General features: G+C 46.1%; 1 protein-coding gene across 2 annotated transcripts in view; it reads right to left on the bottom strand.

The window, feature by feature from the left end:
- The window catches only part of NINJ1 (ninjurin 1), a 33,261-nt gene extending 28,155 nt beyond the window's left edge, over nt 1-5,106 (bottom strand). Inside the window, exon 1 of one of the 2 annotated variants that reach the window (XM_075005807.1) lies at nt 4,406-5,106. In XM_075005807.1, the coding sequence (XP_074861908.1) occupies nt 4,406-4,504 (99 nt within the window). In that variant the 5' untranslated portion in view covers nt 4,505-5,106. The remainder of the gene's footprint in view (nt 1-4,405) is intronic. The other variant, XM_075005806.1, reaches the window with a different exon arrangement.
- Between the last annotated feature and the right edge of the window lie 16,110 nt (nt 5,107-21,216).

Raw genomic sequence — 21,216 nt, 5'->3', positions numbered from 1 at the left:
ATATTCAATAGTTTGGATTGCTATACAACTGCAGGGTTTAAGTTTCCTTTCTTTGGTAGCTTATTCATCAAAAGCATCGTTCTGGAGGTCCTGTTTTGTGCTGATAGCAAACCAGCCATACGATACGAGTTTATTCCCAGCAGCACTTGCTTGAAAAAGTCCCTTGCCATAAGAAATCTCTCAGGCAGCATCAATTACTTTAATCAGAATAATGAAGTTTAGGATCTACTCCATGTGATCCAAGGTGTGACAATCTAGCCTAATGGTACAAGCTAGGAATTTCTGGCTCTAACAATCTCTCTCTCTCTCTCTCTCTCACATAGACCTCTTGGTTTTGGGAAGTGTCCCTTGTAAGATGGGCACTTGTGTGGCTACTCAGGAGAAATTCAAATGCTGCTCAGCAGAGTGCCCACAACTAGATTTTGTTTCTATTAATGGTGCATATTCTCACATGCCTCAGTGCACATAAAAATTTATTCCACACATGGATGGAAGAGATTAGAGGGAACATGGGTCTTGGGCAAGTCGGTAAGGGCTAGATTTTTTTTTTTTTTTTTCAATAGCACTTAACATCAAAAATTGAGCCTTGCTTTCCACCCACACCTCCGCCCCCAAAGTGCTTCGTTCCCAGTTATCCACTATGCTGAGCTCTTCTTCCTCAAATTTGGTTGCAGATAGCATAGTAGGATCTGTTTGGGGGCTCAGTGGCTTCCCCTTTCCTAGCTATCAGGGTATGTTTACACAGCAAAGAAACACATGGCCAGCCTCTGCCAGCTGACATCACCTAGGATTGGGGCTCTTTTCCTTGTGGAGAATTCCAGGCTCAGGTTGGAGCCTGAGCTTTGGATCACTTCCCCTCGGGAGGTGAGGGGAGTGCTTAGTAGCTGGGCTTCAGACTGAGCTCAGAATTTTGCACAACAACCCAAGCCCTGCACGTCTGAGTTCACTGGTACGAGTAAGATTTTCTTCGTGTCAACGCTAGCTTAAAGGGATTGGAGCTCCTTTGGAAAAGCTGATCCTTAGCCTCTGCCTGCCTGCCTGCCTGCCTCTCATCCTCCATCCCCTGGTGCCCATACCATAGAAGAATTGACACTTGCCTATTTGAGGCTTGAAGTTTGTAAATACCTCTACGTTACTTTATAGAATGATGGGGGTTGAAACATTCTTGGCAGTTAATTTACAGTTGCTTGTTCTTCATGTGAGATCTTCAACACACTGAGTGAGTGGTTTCTTTGGGGGAAAGCTTGTCACAAATGGAACAGTAACTACAGATGCCAGAATATAAGGCAAGAGCAAAAAAACCTGCTAAAGGAAACAAAAAAAATTCCAAGGACAGAATCTGAAAGGCGAAAGTCCCCACGTTGAGTGAACATGACCTGATTAAAGCTATTCCTATGAAGAGAATTATTCAGTTCACCATTCTGGCTCCAGTACATCAAGCTTGATTTAGGGTAAGACATGAGTGATGCCAAAGTCGTGTGTGTTGTGGGGTGGGGGGTGTTTAAAAACTACAGTACTTAAGTCTGCTTTAGCTGGAATGCCAGTCAGGCTATATGACATCACACCTCAGGGTAGGAACAAAGAATCTTACATGTGTGCCTGTACTTTGACCACCTGGAAAAGTTATAGCAGTATAACTGTAGCTGAATAACTGATATGTTCTATACAAACACTCCTATTCAGACATAGGAGTGGCTTTTTTCCAGGTTAGCCTTACCCTTCACAAACATTTTAAAACTAAACCATAAAGAAGGCCCTCCTGTACTAGGATAAGTGTCCACACCCAGGCTGCACTGGTATCACTAGATATCTCTCAATTTACACTTTAGGTTATACCACCACCCTTTTTGGCATGAGGACAATCCTTTTTCAAGCAGAGTACTCTACGTAAATGCAGGTGTTCCTATATAAGTGTCACCTATTCATCCAGTCAATGATAAAAATGGCTGCTGGGTTTTTTGCTTGTTTGAACTGATGCATAACAAATTCACATAGTACCCAAAGAAGCTACTTGAGTAAAAGTATGACTTCGGGGGGGAAATGTAATTAAGTAAAAGTCAGAATCCCTTTTTTAACTTAAGTAGTTTTCCAGAAGGATGTGTTTTTGACTTTTGCTTAATTACACCACCCCCAAAACAGCTGTACTTTTACTCAAGTAACTTTTTGGGTATTTTCCACCTCTGCGTACAACCCTAAGTCATTTTGCTTCAGGCACCTGGCATCCCTACCCCAGCCTTTCTCCTCTTCATCTCCTTCACTGATCAAATGCATCAAAAGAACCTCACTGCTTCTCCTGGAGTTGCAAGAGCTGCTCTGTAGGGAAGGAAGAATGCATTCAGTCCTGTTGCTCCACTCAGGTGGAGGAAAAGCTAAGCACAGGATTCAGTGGAGGACTGTCAGATGAAAGGTAACATAGGCCTTTTGGCCAACAGGACTGAGTGCCAGGAGCTGAACAGTCTGATGCTAAGAATAGATAAAACCAGTACATCCTTCGATACTGCTGAGTGGCTACTGCAGGTGTCTCCCTTTCAAAATTACATCTTAAAAGATTAGAAAGTGGGAGATTTCAAGCTAAAAGCTTCTCCTATCCTCAAAGTTGATCTGGGCAGTGCCCTCAAAACACAAGAGTGGTGGTTGTTTTAAAAGCTGTGCCCTCAAACAGGAAAACCAGACAAACCTTCAACCTGTGGTCAACTGTCACTGTGAGATTCAATTCAAGCCATTCAAAAAGGTGTCAATCAGATTTCCAAAAGAATACAAACATCAGCTATTTGTAATAAACATTATCCACTAACTATTTACACCTCTGTTTGGCTTAAACAAACTCTTGCTCCACTTCCTTGAGCTATTGGAACACATCTCCTTTTAAATAGTGCAGAATCCATGCTTGGTCACAGGTAGCTATGACCTAGCTATCCATTCATTAGCAAATATCAAACTTCTGATGTACATTGCTGTATTGTGACTTTGGCACACAATATCACTAGTTAGAACTGATGCCAAGGTGTAGCACACACAGTTCCCAAAATCCCCATTGAATTTAGCAGAACTACACTTAACTAAAAACAAGCAGTCCTACGGCACCTTCAAGATTAACAATTTTTTAATTAGGTAACAGGCTTCCATGGATGTCTACGTACTGCACAAATCCATAGATGGATCTGGCTTCTGCCCCCTAAAAGCTTATGCATGTTGAACCTCTCTAATCCAGAACACTTTCAGCAACCAGTATGATTTTAGTTAGCCTCACCCATGACAAGTGGTCATCCAGCCAAGCTTCATATGGGCCTATAAAGCTTGTTTCCAACCAACAGTTCTGGCTCTCGGGGTGTGTGTGTGTGTGTGTGTGTGTGTGTGTGTGTGTGTGTGTGTGTGTGTGTGTGTGTGTGTGTGTGTGTGTGTGTGTGTGTGTGTGTGTGTGTGTGTGTGTGTGTGTGTGTGTGTGTGTGTGTGTGTGTGTGTGTGTGTGTGTGTGTGTGTGTGTGGTTTTTTTTTTTTTAAATCTGTAATTTACCCAAATGTCTTTTGAGAACCCAATAAGCAGTGGAAGTGTGGGTAAGGTGTTGGATGATATTGACCTTCCAGGGCCTGGTATCCGTCAGGTCCTAAGGGTCCCAGACTAGAGAAGTTCAACCTGTATTCTAATTTAATGGCCACGTCAAGGGATAATACTTTAAAGACTAACTAACAAAATGATTTATTTGGTGATAAGCTTTGGTGGGAGAGGCTCACTTCTTCATATCAGTGGCATTTCCAGTAGAGTGTCACTCTGTACTGGTAACGTGATTGAGCTGATGAAGTAGGTCTGTCCCAGGAAAGCTCATCACCAAATGAATTAGTTAGTCTTTACACTGCTCCATTCCTGCTGTTTTTTGTTTTGCCTGAAGGCAGGTGCACAGGGCTATCTCTGTTACAGGGCAAGGTAGGAACGAGGGTGCTGAACAGCAGCGGGCAAGGGAAGCTACAGAGGAAGACTAATTCTCTACTACCCTTGCACTAGCAACCATGGAAGGCTGGTGCAGGGCCTATGGGGTGTGTGCTAGCAGAAAGCTGAGGAAATGCCTCTTACTCCAGCAAGCGCATGAGCTGCTGTGTTAGTCCTTAAGGCACTCCAGGACTGCGTGTGATTAGAAAGCAGGGAGGGGGAGCAGGGGGCCCCCCAGGCGCCGGCGCACCGAGCGCGCGAGGGGCCCGGCCAGTCGGGGTCAGGGCTGGGAGCGAAGGCCGGCAGGGGTCGCTTCCACCGCCCAAGGGGATGGGGGGGACCGCCGCTCAGCCGGGGCTGGCCCTGTCCGCGGCTGGCTGAAGGGCCTAGCGCCGGGCCCATCCCCGCCCTGCAGCTGTCACACCCGCCCCCTGCTCCGCTGTGGGCCCCGGCTCGGCCGTGTCCGGCGCTGCTCCTTACCCGCTCTGAAGTCGCCTGCGTGCCGCCGCCGCCGGTCAGCCCGTTCAGCTCGTGACTCTCGGGGGAGGAGGCCGCGGCGGAGGTGGAGGCCGAGGCCATGGCGCCGAGGCTGGCCGCCCCGTGCCGTGGGGGGTGGTAGACTCGCTGCCTCGCCGGGCCGCTACACTCGCCGGGCAGTCCCGCTGCGCGGCGGCTCTTCCCGCTCAGCCCTGGCCGCCTCCGCAAGTGGCTGGGGCCTGGCGGGGGAGAGTCTAAACCCCGGGCGTCTGCAGGGGGCGCGGCCCAGGGCAGAGGTAGAGCCGGGAGTTCCCGAGGAAGCGGGGAGGCGGCGGGCTTGACCCCAGCGAGAGGAAACGTCTCTTTCCCCCGAGCCCCGCCAGCCTGGGCCGCTCCCTGCCGGGGAGGCTGTGACGCTCGCTGGAGGCGGCCCTGGTTCCAGAAACCACCCGATGAGTTTAGGGGAGGGCGCGTCCTCCACGGCTCCTGGCCAAGCCGTTCCCGGATCTCTGGATGCCCCTACAGCTCTGACGGTCAGAGCCAGGGAATGGCTCACGGGGCCAGTGCTGCTTAAACGTTTTGAGAGCAGGGAGCATCAAACAACGATGCTTCTAATAGGGAACATCTGTGAAAATGTCCTTCCAAAAAAATTCAGACCAAAAAAAGCAAACAAACAAAAAAACCCAACCACCCCCGGCCCGACAAACAGCAGCCTGCACAGCAAAACCAAAATGGAGTAATATAATCGGCTGTCATAGCAATGAAGAAGTAACATGATATCTGGTTTTAATAACAGAAACTGTATACCTTGAATTTATTTTTTCCAAATGCTTGCAGGCCACGTGAAAGTTGTTTGCAAAACAGTGTTCCACGGAACACAGTTAAGAAACAGTGGGCTAGACAAATTGCCTTTTCTGTTATTCCCGAGGAGAATATTCCTGAAGCATCTGGCACTGTTAGCAGAGGGGATAGTGATGCTGAAGCGACCGCTGATCAGACCCACCACAAACATTCTTACCAGCAATCCTGGAACATGGGAAGAATAGTAACCCTATGGCCAGGGTTACGCAAGGAACATTTGTCGGATAGCAGTGTGGCTGGGTGAAAACAACCAAATCACCCAACAGCCCTAGTCTAGACATAGTTTTAGAGCAAAAACTTACAAGTAGAATCAGGGTTCCCTCTATTTTTTCTGTCCATGTGTAGAATAAATTTTTGGCACCTAGGCATATGGGGATGTGCACCACCAATAGAAACACATGCTGCAGGCATGGGCAACACCAGACTCTCCCAGGCAACCTCACAAGCATCCAGCTCACAGAAAACACTGAGCAGAACTCCTGTGTGACAAATTAATTGGGGATGTCATAAAATTAGGAATTTCAGAAAACTGAGAACCTCCAACTCACAATAGGTGTGATTTATAAATTTCAGTCTGGAGCACTGCTTCATTTCCTTTTTGTCCAGCAAACATTTCAGAGTCTTCTCCTATGTGCCGGTATGCCAATTTATGCTTCAGTGGCAGTATTCCTAATCCATGCATCAAAAAATTCTGAATTATTGCACTGAGATGGGGTTTTCTTCAAACATATATTTCAGTTCTTGCCTTTCTGATTTGCAAATCTTTAGGGCACACTCAGGACAGGTTTTCAAGCTTTTCTCTGGAACTGTGAGGGCAAAAAATAAATTTAAAAAGAAAGAAAGCTGGCGCTGTCATAAAATAACATGACCCCAGGAGCCATTGCAACCAGAAAAACACCATGTGTAAGATTCTCAATAACATAACAAGAGTTGGTCATGCTGCAAGCTAGAAGTAGCTGGTAATGAAACCCACAGATTTTGATTCCTAGCACAAACCACTGGTGTATTCTCCAAACACCTTTTAGATAAGTAGACTCTAATACATTTAAAAAAAATTAGCAGTCTTTTAGTTCACTGTAAGATTCTTTTTGGGGTGTCTGGGGTGTACAGGGAGGGGTAGTACCTCCTGTTGGAGGGACTTGTCATACCCCTTCGGGAGTAGTCCGTCCACTTTGGTCCCCGCCTGTCACTCAGCTCTCACTTGCGGCTCCAAGTAGCTACAGCATGCGCAGCGGTCACACACCGGGCAACGGCTTAGGCAGGCCAGCCAAACCAGGTGAGTGTAACCAATGGGGCTCAAACCCTCAGTGAATTTTCGGATGTGCCTACCCAGCATTTGAAGTCAGTTCCGGCGGACTGGGCGGAAGGGATCATTTAGATCCAATGTCCAAGAAGGCGGTTCTGCAATGCTTCGTGGAAAGTGAAGGGCTTGGCAAGGCATGAAAGATGTCGAGGCCATCCACTGCAACCAAAGAAGTTACCAGTCGTGACGATTCTACGTACCATTGGTGCCTGGCTTTCAAGGTCGAGAGAGTGGGATTGCTCCCGTGCAACAGCTCTACCACTTAAAAGCTTTCACGCACAGGTTCTGTGCAAATCGTCCCATCTCATCACCCAAGTCCTGCAGTGATGGGGGAGGGGCAAAGCGACAGGTGGAGGTTACCACTGGGAGTCGTAGTCCTAATCCCACACGTAGGTGGCCTGTGGACAAATCGTCATCCAGCTCTGTACCTGGGTGAAGCCAGACGTGAACCCCCCCCCCATTTTTGGCCTTTTCTTCCTCTTCCCCCCCACCCCCCACTGAGAGAGAGACAGAGACAGAGAGGGAGACAGACAGCCTTTGATGCTCTGGGAACGCAGGTGCGCTGTCTCACCCAGACTCGCCACCGTACATAGAAACCAGTCAGTGGGCTAGCTAATGGCCGCCCTTCTGGCTAATATTGGTAATTGGCACGCCTGATCATCGCCCCAGGAAAAGAAGGAACCTCCGCCCATCACCTCCCAAAGGTGCCTAATTGCCCACAATTCACAGGTGCGAATTGAGCCTTGCACCTTCCCTGGGAAACCTGGGGTTCAAACATATTGCTCCCCAGTTGGCCACTTGAGATCAGGAAGAAGCCTACGTGACCCAAGGGATATAAAGAGGGGTTTGGCAGCCCACCCCATTTGAGCTCCAATCACCTACACCTGCTGGCCAGGTCCGGTATTGACTCCCGAGACTGGGGACGCCTGGTTCGTATCTACTTCTTCCCGAGGGATTGAGAGAGAGATTCTGGTCATGCCAGGTCTAAGAGGCTGGGGTAAGAATTACACCAGTATTACACTTCTTTCCTATAGGAATTGGGGGAAAGACTCTGGTTCCGCCAGGTCTAAGAGGCAGGTGTGAAAATCACACCTGCAATGTGCCTTTCTTGTGTACGCATTAATTGTATTGGTTTAAGCTAGCTAGTTTGTTTAATACTTTTCTTAAGTTGAATTGCATTGCGTCCCCTTTAAAAACTGCAGTTACTAACCAGTTCTGGCTTAAACTGCTAAAAAACATTAGCCTGTCACTCAAACCACGGGAAGCCCTTATCTTATCTGTAAAACGGGTTTACCATTTAGTTCTATTAGGGAACTGAGGTCGGCCATTACCTTTTGCACAGAACTGCAGAAAATCATTATCCTGTCTGTCAAACCACAGGGGGTCCTTACGTTAATTGGAAAGCTGCGGTCCGCAATTACCTTTCATCGGACGCTAGCAACCGCAAGAAAATCATCATCCTGTCACTCAAACTGGGCAGCCATCTTGGTTTCATTCATAAATTGGGCGGTCATCTAAAAGCAAACCTCCTTTTATTCACAGCGGCCGCTTCTGTTGCAAAATTGCTGCCGGCGGTTTTTCCTATTAACTGCTACCAAAGTTATAACAAATTCATATTGTGTGTACTTTTAATCATCTGTGAGTTGAACTGTTTTCTATATTTGTATAAATAAACAAATAATTGTTAAGCCTCTAATTGCATTCCTCTTGCTGCTGCACCCGAACTAAATGCAAACAAAAGAGCCCAGCCTGTCCTGGCTGCTTAGCATGGCTACTGGTGTGGCATCACACACTTTGCCTCACCAGACCTTTAGCTGGCACCTGGGCATCGGCTTACACTGGGGCAGCAGAGTTGCCCAGCAGCATCCCAGGCGTCTGAGCAGTCCTCTTTAGGACAGCACTGCTCACCCTAGTAAGGGAGGGGCCTAGAAAAGGTGGCCTAAAAATTGCCTGTCTGACAACAATAACTGGCGAGCAAGCCACAGTTGGCAGTTCACCCCTACTTGTGGTCAAAACCAAAGGAAAAACTTGAGAACTTACCATTGGTGTATGGAATGTTTGTAGTCTCATGGACCGAGAAGCTGTTGCAAGACCTGAGAGGACAGCTCTCATGGCTCGTGAACTAGCCCGCTATAACATCGATACAGCAGCATTAAGTGAAACAAGATTGGCTGGGGAAGGTTGAGTGAACCAGGAAGTGGTTATACCTTCTTCTGGAAGAGTAAGACTGAGTGAAAGGATAGAATACATGGAGTCATTGATGCGTCAACTGCCAGACCTTCCAGCGGGTATCTATGAAAGATTGCTGAAACTACGCTTCCCACTAAATGCCAAATGTCATGCTACCATCATCAGTGCATATGCACCCACTCTTACATGCCCTGACAACTCAAAGGAACAATTCTACAAAGAGCTCGACAGACTGATCAAGGCCACACCTGCAACAGACAAACTACTCCTACTTGGAGATTTCAATGCCTGAGTCGGGGCTGACAACGAGAACTGAAAAGGAGTAACCGGGCCACATGGTGTAGGCAGAATGAACAACAATGGACTACTCCTTTTGAGCCTTTGTTCTGAAAACGACCTGACTATTACCAACTCTCTGTTCTGACAAGTGGATAAATACAAAATGACGTGGATGCACCCTAGGTCTAAACAGTGGCATCTGATAGATTATGCCATTGTCAGAAGGCGAGACATACTGATCACCAGAGTAATGCGAGGCACAGAGTGCTGGACAGATCACAGGTTAGTCAGGATCTCTCTTCAACTTTACATCGCTCCCTCTCGGCCCAAATGCCTAAAGCATGTGCGACCTGCTTTTAACATAGCCAAACTGAAGGATGCCCAATGTTTCAACAATTTTCAGAAGAGTCTTGATGACAAACTAACATCCCACGGTCAACTGATCGGTATTGTATCCGAAAAGTGGGATCAATACAAGCAGATAGTGACTGACACAGCAATAACATCGCTTGGACCAAAGAAAACAATACATCAGGATTGATTTGATGAGAACCAAGAAAAAATATGTTCAGCACTTGAAGTAAAGAGAAAAGCCTTTATTGAATGGCAGAATGACCCCTCCTCAGCCTCCAAACGGGACCATTTCAAGCACCTTCAGAGCAAAACACAGAAAGACCTCCGCCAGATACAAGACAGCTGGTGGGTGAGCAAAGCCAAAGCAATTGAGCACTATGCTGAGACCCACAACTTAAAGATGTTCTTTAGTGCTATTAAGACTGTCTATGGACCTTCTAAGCCAAGGACTACCCCATTGCTCTCATCAGACAACACAACGCTGGTCAAAGAGGGCATCAACGAATGATGGCGAATACTTTAGCAATCTCCTTAACAGACCATCGACCGTGAGTAATAATGTCCTCAATGAAATTCCACAACAACCCGTGCTGACAGATCTTGACTTTCCTCCCACTATAGATGAGATTAAGAAAGCTGTTAGGCAGATGAGTTCAGGAGAAGCTCCTGGAAAAGATGGGATACTAGCAGAGAGAGAGAAAACGGCAAGTCCGGCAGCACTAGCAGCATTCCATAGCGTGATCATCAGCATCTGGGAGGATGAAAACATACCACAGGACCTCTGTGATGCTATTATTGTCTCCCTTTTCAAGAATAAAGGCAGGAAAGCAGAATGTGGAAACTAGAGGCATATCCCTCCTCTCTGTTGGAGGGAAGATCATTGCCCACATCATCTTTAACCGCCTAATAGCCAGTATTTCCGAGGCAAATCTACCTGAAAGTCAATGCAGTTTTCGACCTGGCCAGAGCACAGCCAATATGGTGTTTGCTGTCAGACAAGTAAGAGGAGTGCATTGAACAGAACATGCACCTGTATACTGTCTTCATAGATCTGACAAAGGCGTTTGATACTATCAACAGGGAAGCCCTTTGGACCACTCTAATATGACTTGGCTGCCCAAGAAAATTTGTCCAGATTATATGCCTTTTCCATGATGGCATGACATGCGAAGTACTATCTGATGGAGCCATATCAGCCCCCTTCAACATCACCAACGGCGTGACACAAGGATGTGTTCTTGCTCCTGTCTTATTTAACCTGTTCTTTGCATGTGTCCTTAACCATGCAGTGAAAGATCTGGACCAAGGTATATACTTGAAATACCAGCATGATGGTTCACTTTTTGACCTCCATCGCCTGAATGCAAAGACTAAGACAATGCAGAAACTCCTTTCTGAGGCACTCTTTGCTGACGACTGTGCCCTTATGGCTCACACTGAAAACTATCTCCAGCACATTGTCAACAAGTTTGCTGAGGTCTCACGACTTTTTGGACTAACTATCAGCCTCGGAAAGACAGAAGTTCTCCATCAACCTGCACCTGGATCAAATGCTCCTGTCCTGAGTATCTCCATTGACGGCACTCAGCTTAAAGTAGAGGAGAACTTTAAATACCTGGGTAGTGTCATATCCAGTGATGGATCACTGGATAATGAGATCAACGTGCAAATATCCAACGCGAGCTGGGCACTTGGCTGTCTGCATGTCAAAGTTCTTAACCACCATAACATCTGGATGTCAACAAAACTGCTTGTGTACAGAGCTGCTGTTCTCTCATCTCTTTTGTACGGGTGCGAAACATGGACACTATGTAGGCGTCACATCAAGCAGCTCGAAGCATTCCACATGCAATGCCTCCGTAACATCATGAAGATCCACTGGCAAGACAAAGTGCCCAATCTTGAGGTCCTCGAGACAGCCCAGATGACAAGCATTGAAATGATGATTATGAAGTCACAACTATGTTGGACCGGTCACGTCAGCCACGTGGATGCCAACAGAATCCCTTGCCAGCTTCTGTATGGTGAACTGTCCCAGGGCATCTGGAGTATAGGTTGTCCACGGAAACGCTACAAGGATACCATCAAAGCCAATCTGCAGTACAGCAGTATCAAACCTAGGGACCTTGAGGACGCCACCAGTGACAGAACACAGTGGCATGCAACAGTCAGAAATACCTGCATTGCCTTTGACGAAGACCGCTGCCAGCGTCTACAAGAGGCATGCGAACGACGTCACAGAGCATCAGTAATGTATAACCCACAGATTGCAAACTTCCCATGCACCATCTGCGGCAAAATGTGCACCTCTAGAACTGGCTTATACAGTCACCAGAGGGCACACCATGAGACCAATAACAGATGATCTGCACAGATTTGTCATCATCGGATCGATGGATTACCATTATTAGAAGATTATTTTATACATGAAAATGACCTTACACAATGCTTGCATCCAAAATAAGGCAAAGATGTGCAGAGGTACTGCACATAAGTGAACAGTCTCAATTGGACTATCTACAGGTATAAATATGTGCAGGATTGGGTCTTATGTCAGAACAGGAATTGGTTCAGCTATCACTGGCATCAGGGAGATCACGTAGACCCATAAAATAATACAGCTAGATGGGACCTTGAAAGGGCATCAAGGCCAGTCCCCTGGACTCACAGCATGACCAGGTACCATCTACATAATCCCTGATAGATGTTTCTCTAACCTGCTGTTACATATCTCCTATGATGGAGATTACATAACCTCCCTAGGCAATTTATTCAGTGTTTTTAACCACCATGACAGGAAGTTTTTCCTAATGTCCAACCTAAACCTCCTATGCGGGAGTTTGAGCCGAGTGCTTCTTGTTCCATCATCAGAGGTCACAGAGAATGATTTTCCTCCCTCTTTGTAACACCCTTTTAGGTACTTAAACTTCTATCCTGTGGCCTCTAGATGTTCTGTCTTCCAAACTAAACAAATCCAGTTCTTTCAGTCTTCCCTTGTAGGTCATGTTCTCTAGACCTTTAATCTTTGCTGTTGCTCTTCTCTGGACCCTCTACAATTTCTCCATATCTTTCTTGAGATGTGGTGTCCAGAACCAGACACAATCCTCCTGTTTGAGGCCTAATCAGCACAGAGAATTACTTTTTGCATCATGCTCACAATACTCCTGATGATGCATCCCAGAATCATTTGCGTGGTGTTTTTGTTTTGCAACAGCATCACACTGTTGGCTCAACACTGTTGACTCATACTTAGTTTGTGGTCCACTCTGAGCCTTAGATCCCTTTTTTGCAGTACTCCTTCCTAGACAGTCACTTCCCATTTTGTATGTGTGAAACTGATTGTTCCTTCCTAAATGGAGTACTTCACATTTTGTCCTTATTTAAACTTCATCCTATTTACTAGCCAGCAAGTAGCATAGAGCAATCAGGGATGGGACAGTAAGGCTATATCTAAACTGCAGACTTGTTCCAGGAGAGCGGAGGTCTCTCGGAAGAGGTCTGCTGTGTGAGAAACATTGTCATCATCTCCGTAAACCTTGTTCTACAAGGAAGAAGGGATGTCTCGACATGGCGGGGGGAGGTTCTGAAATTCGGCAGTGTGTAGATGGGCCCAATTTTGGAAAAGCCCCTCCCAACAGAAAAGCAGGAAAAGATACTTAAGTTGCAGCGTGCAATTTGTGTATCTTTTTTGACGTTTCCCCGTAGTCTGGACGTGGCGCAAGAAGATGGAGGCAAACCCCTACTCTGACAAAAGCCACCAAGAAATCTTTTTAATGCCCATGAAGAGCAGACAAGAGCTCTATTTAAATGCTGTTTAAGTTGTTTAACCCCTTACACAGTAAAGTACATACAATTTATCTTCCTTAGTGGGAAGTTGTGTTGATCCCAATGGTTAATGGAGGGCTTTGGCAGATAAGCCATTCCTCCAGGTTGGGTTGTGTAGAAATAGCTGTTATAATTCAATAGGTCAAACACAGCCAAATATTACTTCACTTACGTTGCATCAGGAAATGGGGCTATAGAGGAATTTGGGCTTTTTGCGTGTCTGAAGGCACTTGACTTTAGCCTTTGTGTATTTCAACTGTAGAATAATTACTTAGGTTGCAAATGCCTGTTTTGTTCACTATCTACAAATACCTTCAGATAAATATATGAAAAGCTTGCATTTAGAACAACCTTTAAATGAACCAATAACAGTGAGAATATTTAAAAGGAAAGCTAATCCAGTAAAAAAATTAAGCAGTGTCCTCCTTCCATTGTTTGTGGGGTTTGCAGTCTCATTTTCCTATTTTTCTAGAAATGTTCTCTCTTCTGTTAGTGTGTGAATGACCCACAGAAAAAGGAATGACTGGACAGTATACAGACTTTATGGTAGAGGACATCAGCACAGATCCCTAAGATAAGTAGAAAGAGGCTAGATACAAAGTTGTTGTCAAATGCACAAAGTAAACCGTATGAAAAGAGAGAGGAAAAGAATTGCATGTAATCATTTTCCTGATTTTTTTTTTTTAAATGTACTACCGTGATTATGAAAGATTGAAAAGTATACAACTGTTAAAAAAGTGGATTCTTTCTTGAACACACGTGTAATTTTCTCTCAAGCAGCTACATAGCTACCACCAAAACGGCTTACCAACAGTGAAAAGGCACTATGCTGTTAGAAGTTGTTCAGTAGCTCTCTTCTTATGCTTCGATCCAAGTAATTGTATTTAAACACTGAATAACAGCCGAAGAGTCCTGGCTCCCAGCCCCACTCCACTCTAACCACTAGAATCCCACCCCTTCTCGAGAGGGAGGAGGAATTAGAACCAAATAAGACTTGGCTCCCAGCCTGCTGCACTAACCATTAGGCTATGCTCCCACCACCCTCCTTCAGGGAGCGGGAGGTGGCATTAGAATCCAAGGGCAGGGGCCAGGGCTTGAACTCAAGCAGGAGAACAGAGCCCACAGGGGGTGGGGCTTGAACCCAGGACAACCTGAGAGTCCTGGCTCCCAGCCCTCTTCAGGCTAGCACTCTGGGCTCTGTCCCAGCTGGCTGCTCTAAGCAGTAGACTACACAGCCACCCCCCATCCCAGGTCTGGGAATAGAACCCAAGAGTCCTGGCTCCCAGCCTCACCAAAGCCACTGCCCCAGAGCTACTGCTGCCACCACACACTTCTCCCACCAAGCGGAGGGGTGTGTGCACAGAGTGGTTGACGACACTCCTAGTGCACAGCTGTGAGGCACACTAAGCACCGCTTTGTGGCACACCAGTTGCAGAGCACTGGTGTAGCAATTGTATTACCAGTCATTACAATAATGCCTAATTAAAACTTCAATCAGCTTGGCCTGCAGTAGGTAGAGCAGCCTTAAGGAGTATGGCTGGTAAGTAGGACAGATCAAAATCCTCTGAATTTACATTTTTCTATGATAACTATCAAATTCTGGTTTTGATTACTCCCTTTCTCCCTCCCCCTACACTCACACTTTGATAGAACTGTTGAAAATAGCGGGGTGTTAAGGAGGCTTGGCATTCTGGCTGTAAGCCTACAGGATGTAGGGAGGTGAATGTCCGCTCCGTATGGGTGAAGCACAGTACTTCTAGATGATTCTGGCTTTTATGCTGCAGGTGATGTCTGTACAGCAGCTCCTTGCAAACAGATCTGTGGGCTGCAGCCTGTTTTCTGTAGTCTTTTGGGAGCAGAATGTACGTATTAAGATGCACTGTGGTCTGGCGTTTGACAGAAAAGAGCTGGGAGCCAGGATTCCAATGCAGGCTGAAATACTCTGTGCAGCTCGTGACCTGGGGCAAAGCATGTTCTCTTTGCAAGCTTCAGTCAGTCCAACGTTAGAGTGCAAAAGCAGAACTCACTTTTTACTCAGAAAGGAGCATCTGCAGTGGGAGGTGTTCTGAGTAAACTTAACACATTTAACAAAAAAGGGTTTCTCATTCACTGTTTAATTTCTAACCATAAAGAAAAGGCCCCGTGCTTCCTTAGTGTAACATTTACAACCCCCCCATCGTGCTGGACAGAGAGATTATCAAGCAGTGACATAGAATCATAGAAGTACAGTGCTCAAAGGCGCCTGGAGACATCATCTAGTCTCAGTGTCCAATATGCCTCCTGTTTGCCATGTGGTGCAATGGAGTGCCCTCTGCACACACGCCCCACCAGTTGGTGGGACAAGCATATGTGGGCAGCAGCAGCAGCAGCTCTGGCCCAGGGTGACTGGTGTGGCTCCAGCCACGACACTTGCTGTGTCTCCAGCTGCGGGACCTAGTCGTTCCAGAGTTGCAGCAGCTCTGGTGAGTTGCTGGCATTGGAGAGGGCGCCCGGATCTGAAGGAGGGTGGCCCGGCTGGGGGTAGGGGAGCACTTGGCTGGGAGGGGTCTGGGTCTGTGGGGATAGAGGCCTGTGGTGATCCTGAAATTCCTATTGGACACCACTGAGCTAGTCCAACCCCCAGCCTCGAGGCAGCACCAAAGTACTGTATTTCGAGATGTGATCCATGGGAAAACCTGTAAAGAAGTGCTTACTTCATACCGGACCAGAAGTCATTCCGTTTTGTTTAGGAACTGAAAGTACAGTCATTAAGAAGTAATGAAAACCCTGTGTGGTGTCATCACTGGAGTCTGGATTTCCTTATGTGAGATTGCCAGTCTCATGCAGCACCTTAAAGACTGACAAATTTATTTGTTAGGTAATGAGTTTTTGTGGGTAAGAGCCACTTCATCAGATTGGTGGGTTTTACCCCCGAAAGCTCATTACCTAATAAATGTGTTAGTCTTTAAGATGCTACAGGACTGCTTGTTTTCAGTAAATGGAGTGTGTGAGCAGCTGGAGTGCTACATAAAAGGGTGTTAGGACCACCACCCAGCTCAGCCAATGAAGTCTCAATCGCAGCCTTCAATGGAGCTGATGCTATTGCCCTGCATCCTAGCATCTGAGAGAATGAAAGTCACTTTTGTATTGCAATGGGCTCCCAAACCAGCAGTGGAGCATAATTAACCAGTTCTCCCAAAAGGTTTATATGGCAAGTGTAAACAGCCCTGGTTTCTTATTATGGAAAATGAATGATCAGACTCAGGAATCATAATCATTTTTCCCTAAAAATCTCAAGTTTCAGCTTTCTTTGTATCTAACAATTCATTTTCTTTAACATGGTGTGGTTTATGTGGATGCAGAAAGTCTCTGAAGAGATTCCCAAAAGAAAAAGTATGTGGCGAAAGCTGACATTTGTGGTCCATACAAAGGCAGATTATGCAAGGTCTGGTAGTTTCTAGCTGGGGCACAAGTTCAAAGCAACCGAGGGTGGTACGCTATAATCTCCTTGTGGGGAAGGTGGGTGTCACTCCTTCCTACCAAAGAATTTAAAGCTCTAAGTTAAGAAAAGACCAGGTTGCGGGGGGAGTGAGTGAAATACAAATAACTGGTAGAGTTATTTTACATGGGAACAGAGGCTGCAGTTCTAAAACCAACACTAGGTGTCAGTAATGCAGTAAACTCTTTCATATCCAGGACTCCATCATCTGGAACTCTCAAATGACTGGCATTTTAACCATAAATAAATTTTATTTATGTTTTCCATAAGTACAGTCTAGTGAAAGTAAATACAGATAAATACAGTGTAATTGTACAGTGTACAATACTACTGTTAGTAAACAAAGTTCTCTGCATACCCTTTTGTTTCTTAATATCTAATCTCCACCCCCTCTCCCCACCCTTTGGTGTTATGCCTGGCTAGCTATATCTCTTTATCATCCAGAATAATTGGATATCTGACAGCCTCCCGGTCCTGAGGCTGCCAGATATGAAAGCATTTACTGTAGCTGTAATCATGTTTATAATCTCCTCTCCCCGCAGCATATATTTCTTTATTGTACTTCCTCACACATTTAATATTTAAAAGATGCCTTTGGCTGGCAGCTACACTCTGAACAAATCTTTTTCGTCACCTTAGTGGTAAGGGGTGTGTGTGTGTGTGTGTGTGTGTACTGTTTGTTCACGTCTTTTTGTTCCAGGGCTTGTATTTTACCCCTCTACCTCCTTTATGTTGTCCCTTGCTTTTGGGAGTTTATGCTACTCTTCTCAGCCATGCATTGTACCTTCCACCAAGTGTATTTGCACATTGAACTTAAATGAAAAACTCCAGAATTGCATCATCTCTCTTGCGCCAAAATGCCTGTCTTTTTTAGTATTTTTTTTTTTTAAAAGTCTAGATGGTGCTTGGACCTGCCATGAGGGCAGGGGACTGGACTCGATCTCTTGAGGTCCCCTCCAGTCTAGTGTTCTGTGAGTTTATTATTCACCGTAGAGTGGTTGTTTGCATAATCCACTAATTTGTTAATCTGAAGAAGTGGGTTTTACCCACAAAATCTCACGACCGAATACATGTGTTAGTTATTAAACTGCTATAGGACTGCTTACTGTTTGTGAAGCTACAGACTAACATGGCTACCCCTCCGAGACTTTGTAGTTCATAATTCCTGGTGAATGCAGAAGACACATGCTGGTGACACCTTTGGACCTGGGATTGGTATAATTTTATGTATAACATAGGTGTGCAAACTCACAAATTGCTGCATAACTTGCCTGTTTGCCAAAAAGCTGCATTAAAATACACCAAGTGGTCATTTTTCTGCCACCTTCCTCCTATTGTAGCTCACCTGGCTGATCTTCACTCTCCTGGTCTTTACAGTTGCATAAATTCCTCACCAGGCATGTTTGAGTGGGACTCTCTGCTGCTGCCATTAGAAGCACAAAACAGGAGGCAGAAGACAGAAATCCTTGTAACTAAGGACAAATAGCCTGTCTTACTTTACTTTCAGTTAGAAGTAGGCAGTGAGGCTCGGAAGACCTGATGGTTTCTCCTCTGCTCCATTTCCCACCCCGCCCCCCTGAAAAACGTATTGCAGAAGTAGCAGCTCCTAAGACCGCCAAAGAAGTTTGGAACAGATCCACCACCAGTCCTACCTCTTCCCCCTGCTTGCTCACAACTGGGAGCTTCTGCTCCATGTGCTGTTGCATGCCTCCCTGCTCCCCAGCTGAGCATTCTTCCTGGGGAAGTAATGTTTTCAGCCAGAATGGAATGGTGCATTTGCAGACTTATTTCAGTGCAAACCATCCACTGATTCTGTATCTGTGATGCTGCCAGTCAATTCGGCGCAGCTCACCGTGTGCCTGAGTTCATGATGCAGCCACGTGATGCCTCCTTGGCATCCATGCAGTCATTCTTACAGACTAGGGGAACTAACTCTTCAGTAAGAATGTGCTTTCTGCTCATTATCTCCCTGCACAGGAAGGTTTGGCTGGAGTGGCTAACACAGGGAAATGCAGTGACTGGGTGCTCAAAGTTTCATTTTGCACTAGAGAGGTAAATTTTCACAGCTGAGTGCATTCCCCACACTGGTCATATGGATGAGCTTCCAGTGTACGAAGTGGCTGAAATTTTAGAATGCTAAGTGAGCTACCTTGTGTGCTCAGGTCGAGTGGAGTGGAATGAAAATGGAACTTGAACGTTGTGGGTAATTTATTAAATCTTCCCTCTCTGCTCAAACATTGGCAGTGGAATAAAGCTTTCCCAAAACTGAAATCCTTTACAAGTATGTATCTATGTTGCATCTGAATTACGCATTTCAATTTCAAAGTGCCACAAGACCTGTGCCTTGAACATATTATTCCAGAGAATCTTAAAGGCAAGTACTTAGTGGTATTGGTGTTCTGAGATGTCTTCATCTGCCACTGAAATACAGCTGACCCTGGTAGAATAGGGCAGACAAATCTGAGATTTGATGTGCTCATGGATGGAGCTATAATTAGCCAGTAGTTACAACATGAATAAGGGTTAAATAGAATATCTATCCACAGCCAACCCGAAAGTGAGTTATACATCTGAGAAAATCATCGATGTGACACTTAGATCCCAAAGTAATAGTTCTACCCACCGTGCTGTGCATTCTTAGACTTAGCGCAAGATGAATCCTCCAGTATTGAAACATGGATGTCTGGAGCTCCTGACAGTCAGCTGGCTCAGCAATTGCAATGTAAAAATGTTTTGATTTGATTTATTTAACAAGGCACTATAAGGCAGTTTGTTCTCCCAGTGAGTAGCTGGCATTACCCTTGGAAGTCGTCCTGACATAAATGACTTTTCCAGAGTGTGGTGCTTGCATGGTTTGTCTCTTCTGGGCTTGCTGCCCTTTAAGCGGAAGCACATTTCTCAAATGCATCATGTTCACAGCACACATCAAAATAGCCATACATCCAGTGTTACTCTCTTGAGCGCCCTGTGTTCTGTTTTGTACCACGCACTGTAGCCATGTTCTTCTCAGGATATCAGAAAGAGCAGGTGAGTGAAGGAATATCTTTTATTGGACCAACTTTTGTTGTGCAGGGAGAGAAACTTTCAAGCTTAGCAGAGCTCTGTTTAAGGTCAAAAGCTTGTCTCTCACCCACAGAAGGCTCCCAGCCACCTCGGGGAGCAGCAGATGTGGGGAGCTGCGGCCATACATCTTGTGAAGGCTGACTCATCCCTGTGCAACACAGCAATTCCCCAGAGAATCTGCCAGTTGAGCTCAGGCCACCAGTGCGTCAGGGACTGCACAGGCCCCAAGCAAGGAGGCCAAGGACACGTTCCTCAGGGGTGCCAGTGAAGGGAACTTCCCAGGTCCACCAAGCTCTGTCCTCATTGATGTTTCCCTCCCAAGGGTTAGAACCACAAAGTGCTGATTGGCTGGGGGGTTCTGATGTGGGACACCCTGCCAGCCCATGAGGGGGAGGGAGGTTGGACATTAGTCCAATTAGTGTGCATTGTCCTCCATACCCCTCCTGCCCCTTCAGTCCATGGGGTAACCATCAGCCAGCTCCAGCACTTCCAGGACCACGTGCCTTCGTGGCTGTGGGGAGAGGGGGAGGGGGAATGTGACAGTCCCTTGGAATGAGGGGGTTCCCAGGCCCTTATACTACAGTGGCAGCTAGTATGCATTTCTCTAGCACCTGTCCATGGGGTCTGAGAAGGGCAGCTTGTGTTTGGAGTCTGCACAACAGACGAGCCAGGAGGCAGCGAGCTCAGTGGTGAGGTTTGTTGCGTTGGAAAGGTTAACATGTGTACATCATCAAAAATAATAACGTGAAAATAAGCACTCTGCACTCTTTGGTCTGGGCTGCAATTCAAGGCAACATATTTGACAACGTGTAAAACAACCAAAACTATTTCAATGAAAGGAAATTCTGCTAGGGTTCCAGAGTGTGATTATAAGGGTGATAAATCATTATTAATTTTTTTTAAATCTCATAATTAAACATTAGTAATTATTTCACCATTTCTCAGCCCTACTTTTTGAAAGCTGTCCCTGTGCTCTTGGGAAAGACTCAGCGTGTATATACACTACCTGGGAGATCTGTAGTTTGGACAGAGGCTGGTTGGTTGTTTTGTTTTTCCTTGTCTACTGTTTATAACAACAAAACAGCACATCACTGTGTGAGGTTCACCACTGCTGAACCGATTCCTTTGTCTAGCTTTCGGCACCATTGCTCAGGGCAGGGTTTGGTTTGAGACTCTTTTTGGCTGGAGCTGACTGAAGAGGACCTTGGCAGGGCCCTGAAAGCATTCTCTGTTTTAAGACTGACTTGCCTGCCTGATCCTGCCCTCTCCTTTCAGGGGAAGACAGGGTGAGGTTACTTTAGCTGACTGCCAGCTCCAGCTAACATCTGAAATCCTGTCTGTGAAACACCGCCACTTTAGATGCCTGGTTATATACACGTGTAATCCCAGAGAGACTGAGACCACTGACTATGGAAAGTGAAGTCTCTGCTCTACAGCCTTGCCTGAGGACCAGCTGACTTT

This window comes from Carettochelys insculpta, chromosome 11 (assembly GCF_033958435.1).
Source record: "Carettochelys insculpta isolate YL-2023 chromosome 11, ASM3395843v1, whole genome shotgun sequence".
NCBI lineage: Eukaryota > Metazoa > Chordata > Testudines > Carettochelyidae > Carettochelys > Carettochelys insculpta.
This window is presented reverse-complemented; position numbering and strand designations above follow the sequence as displayed.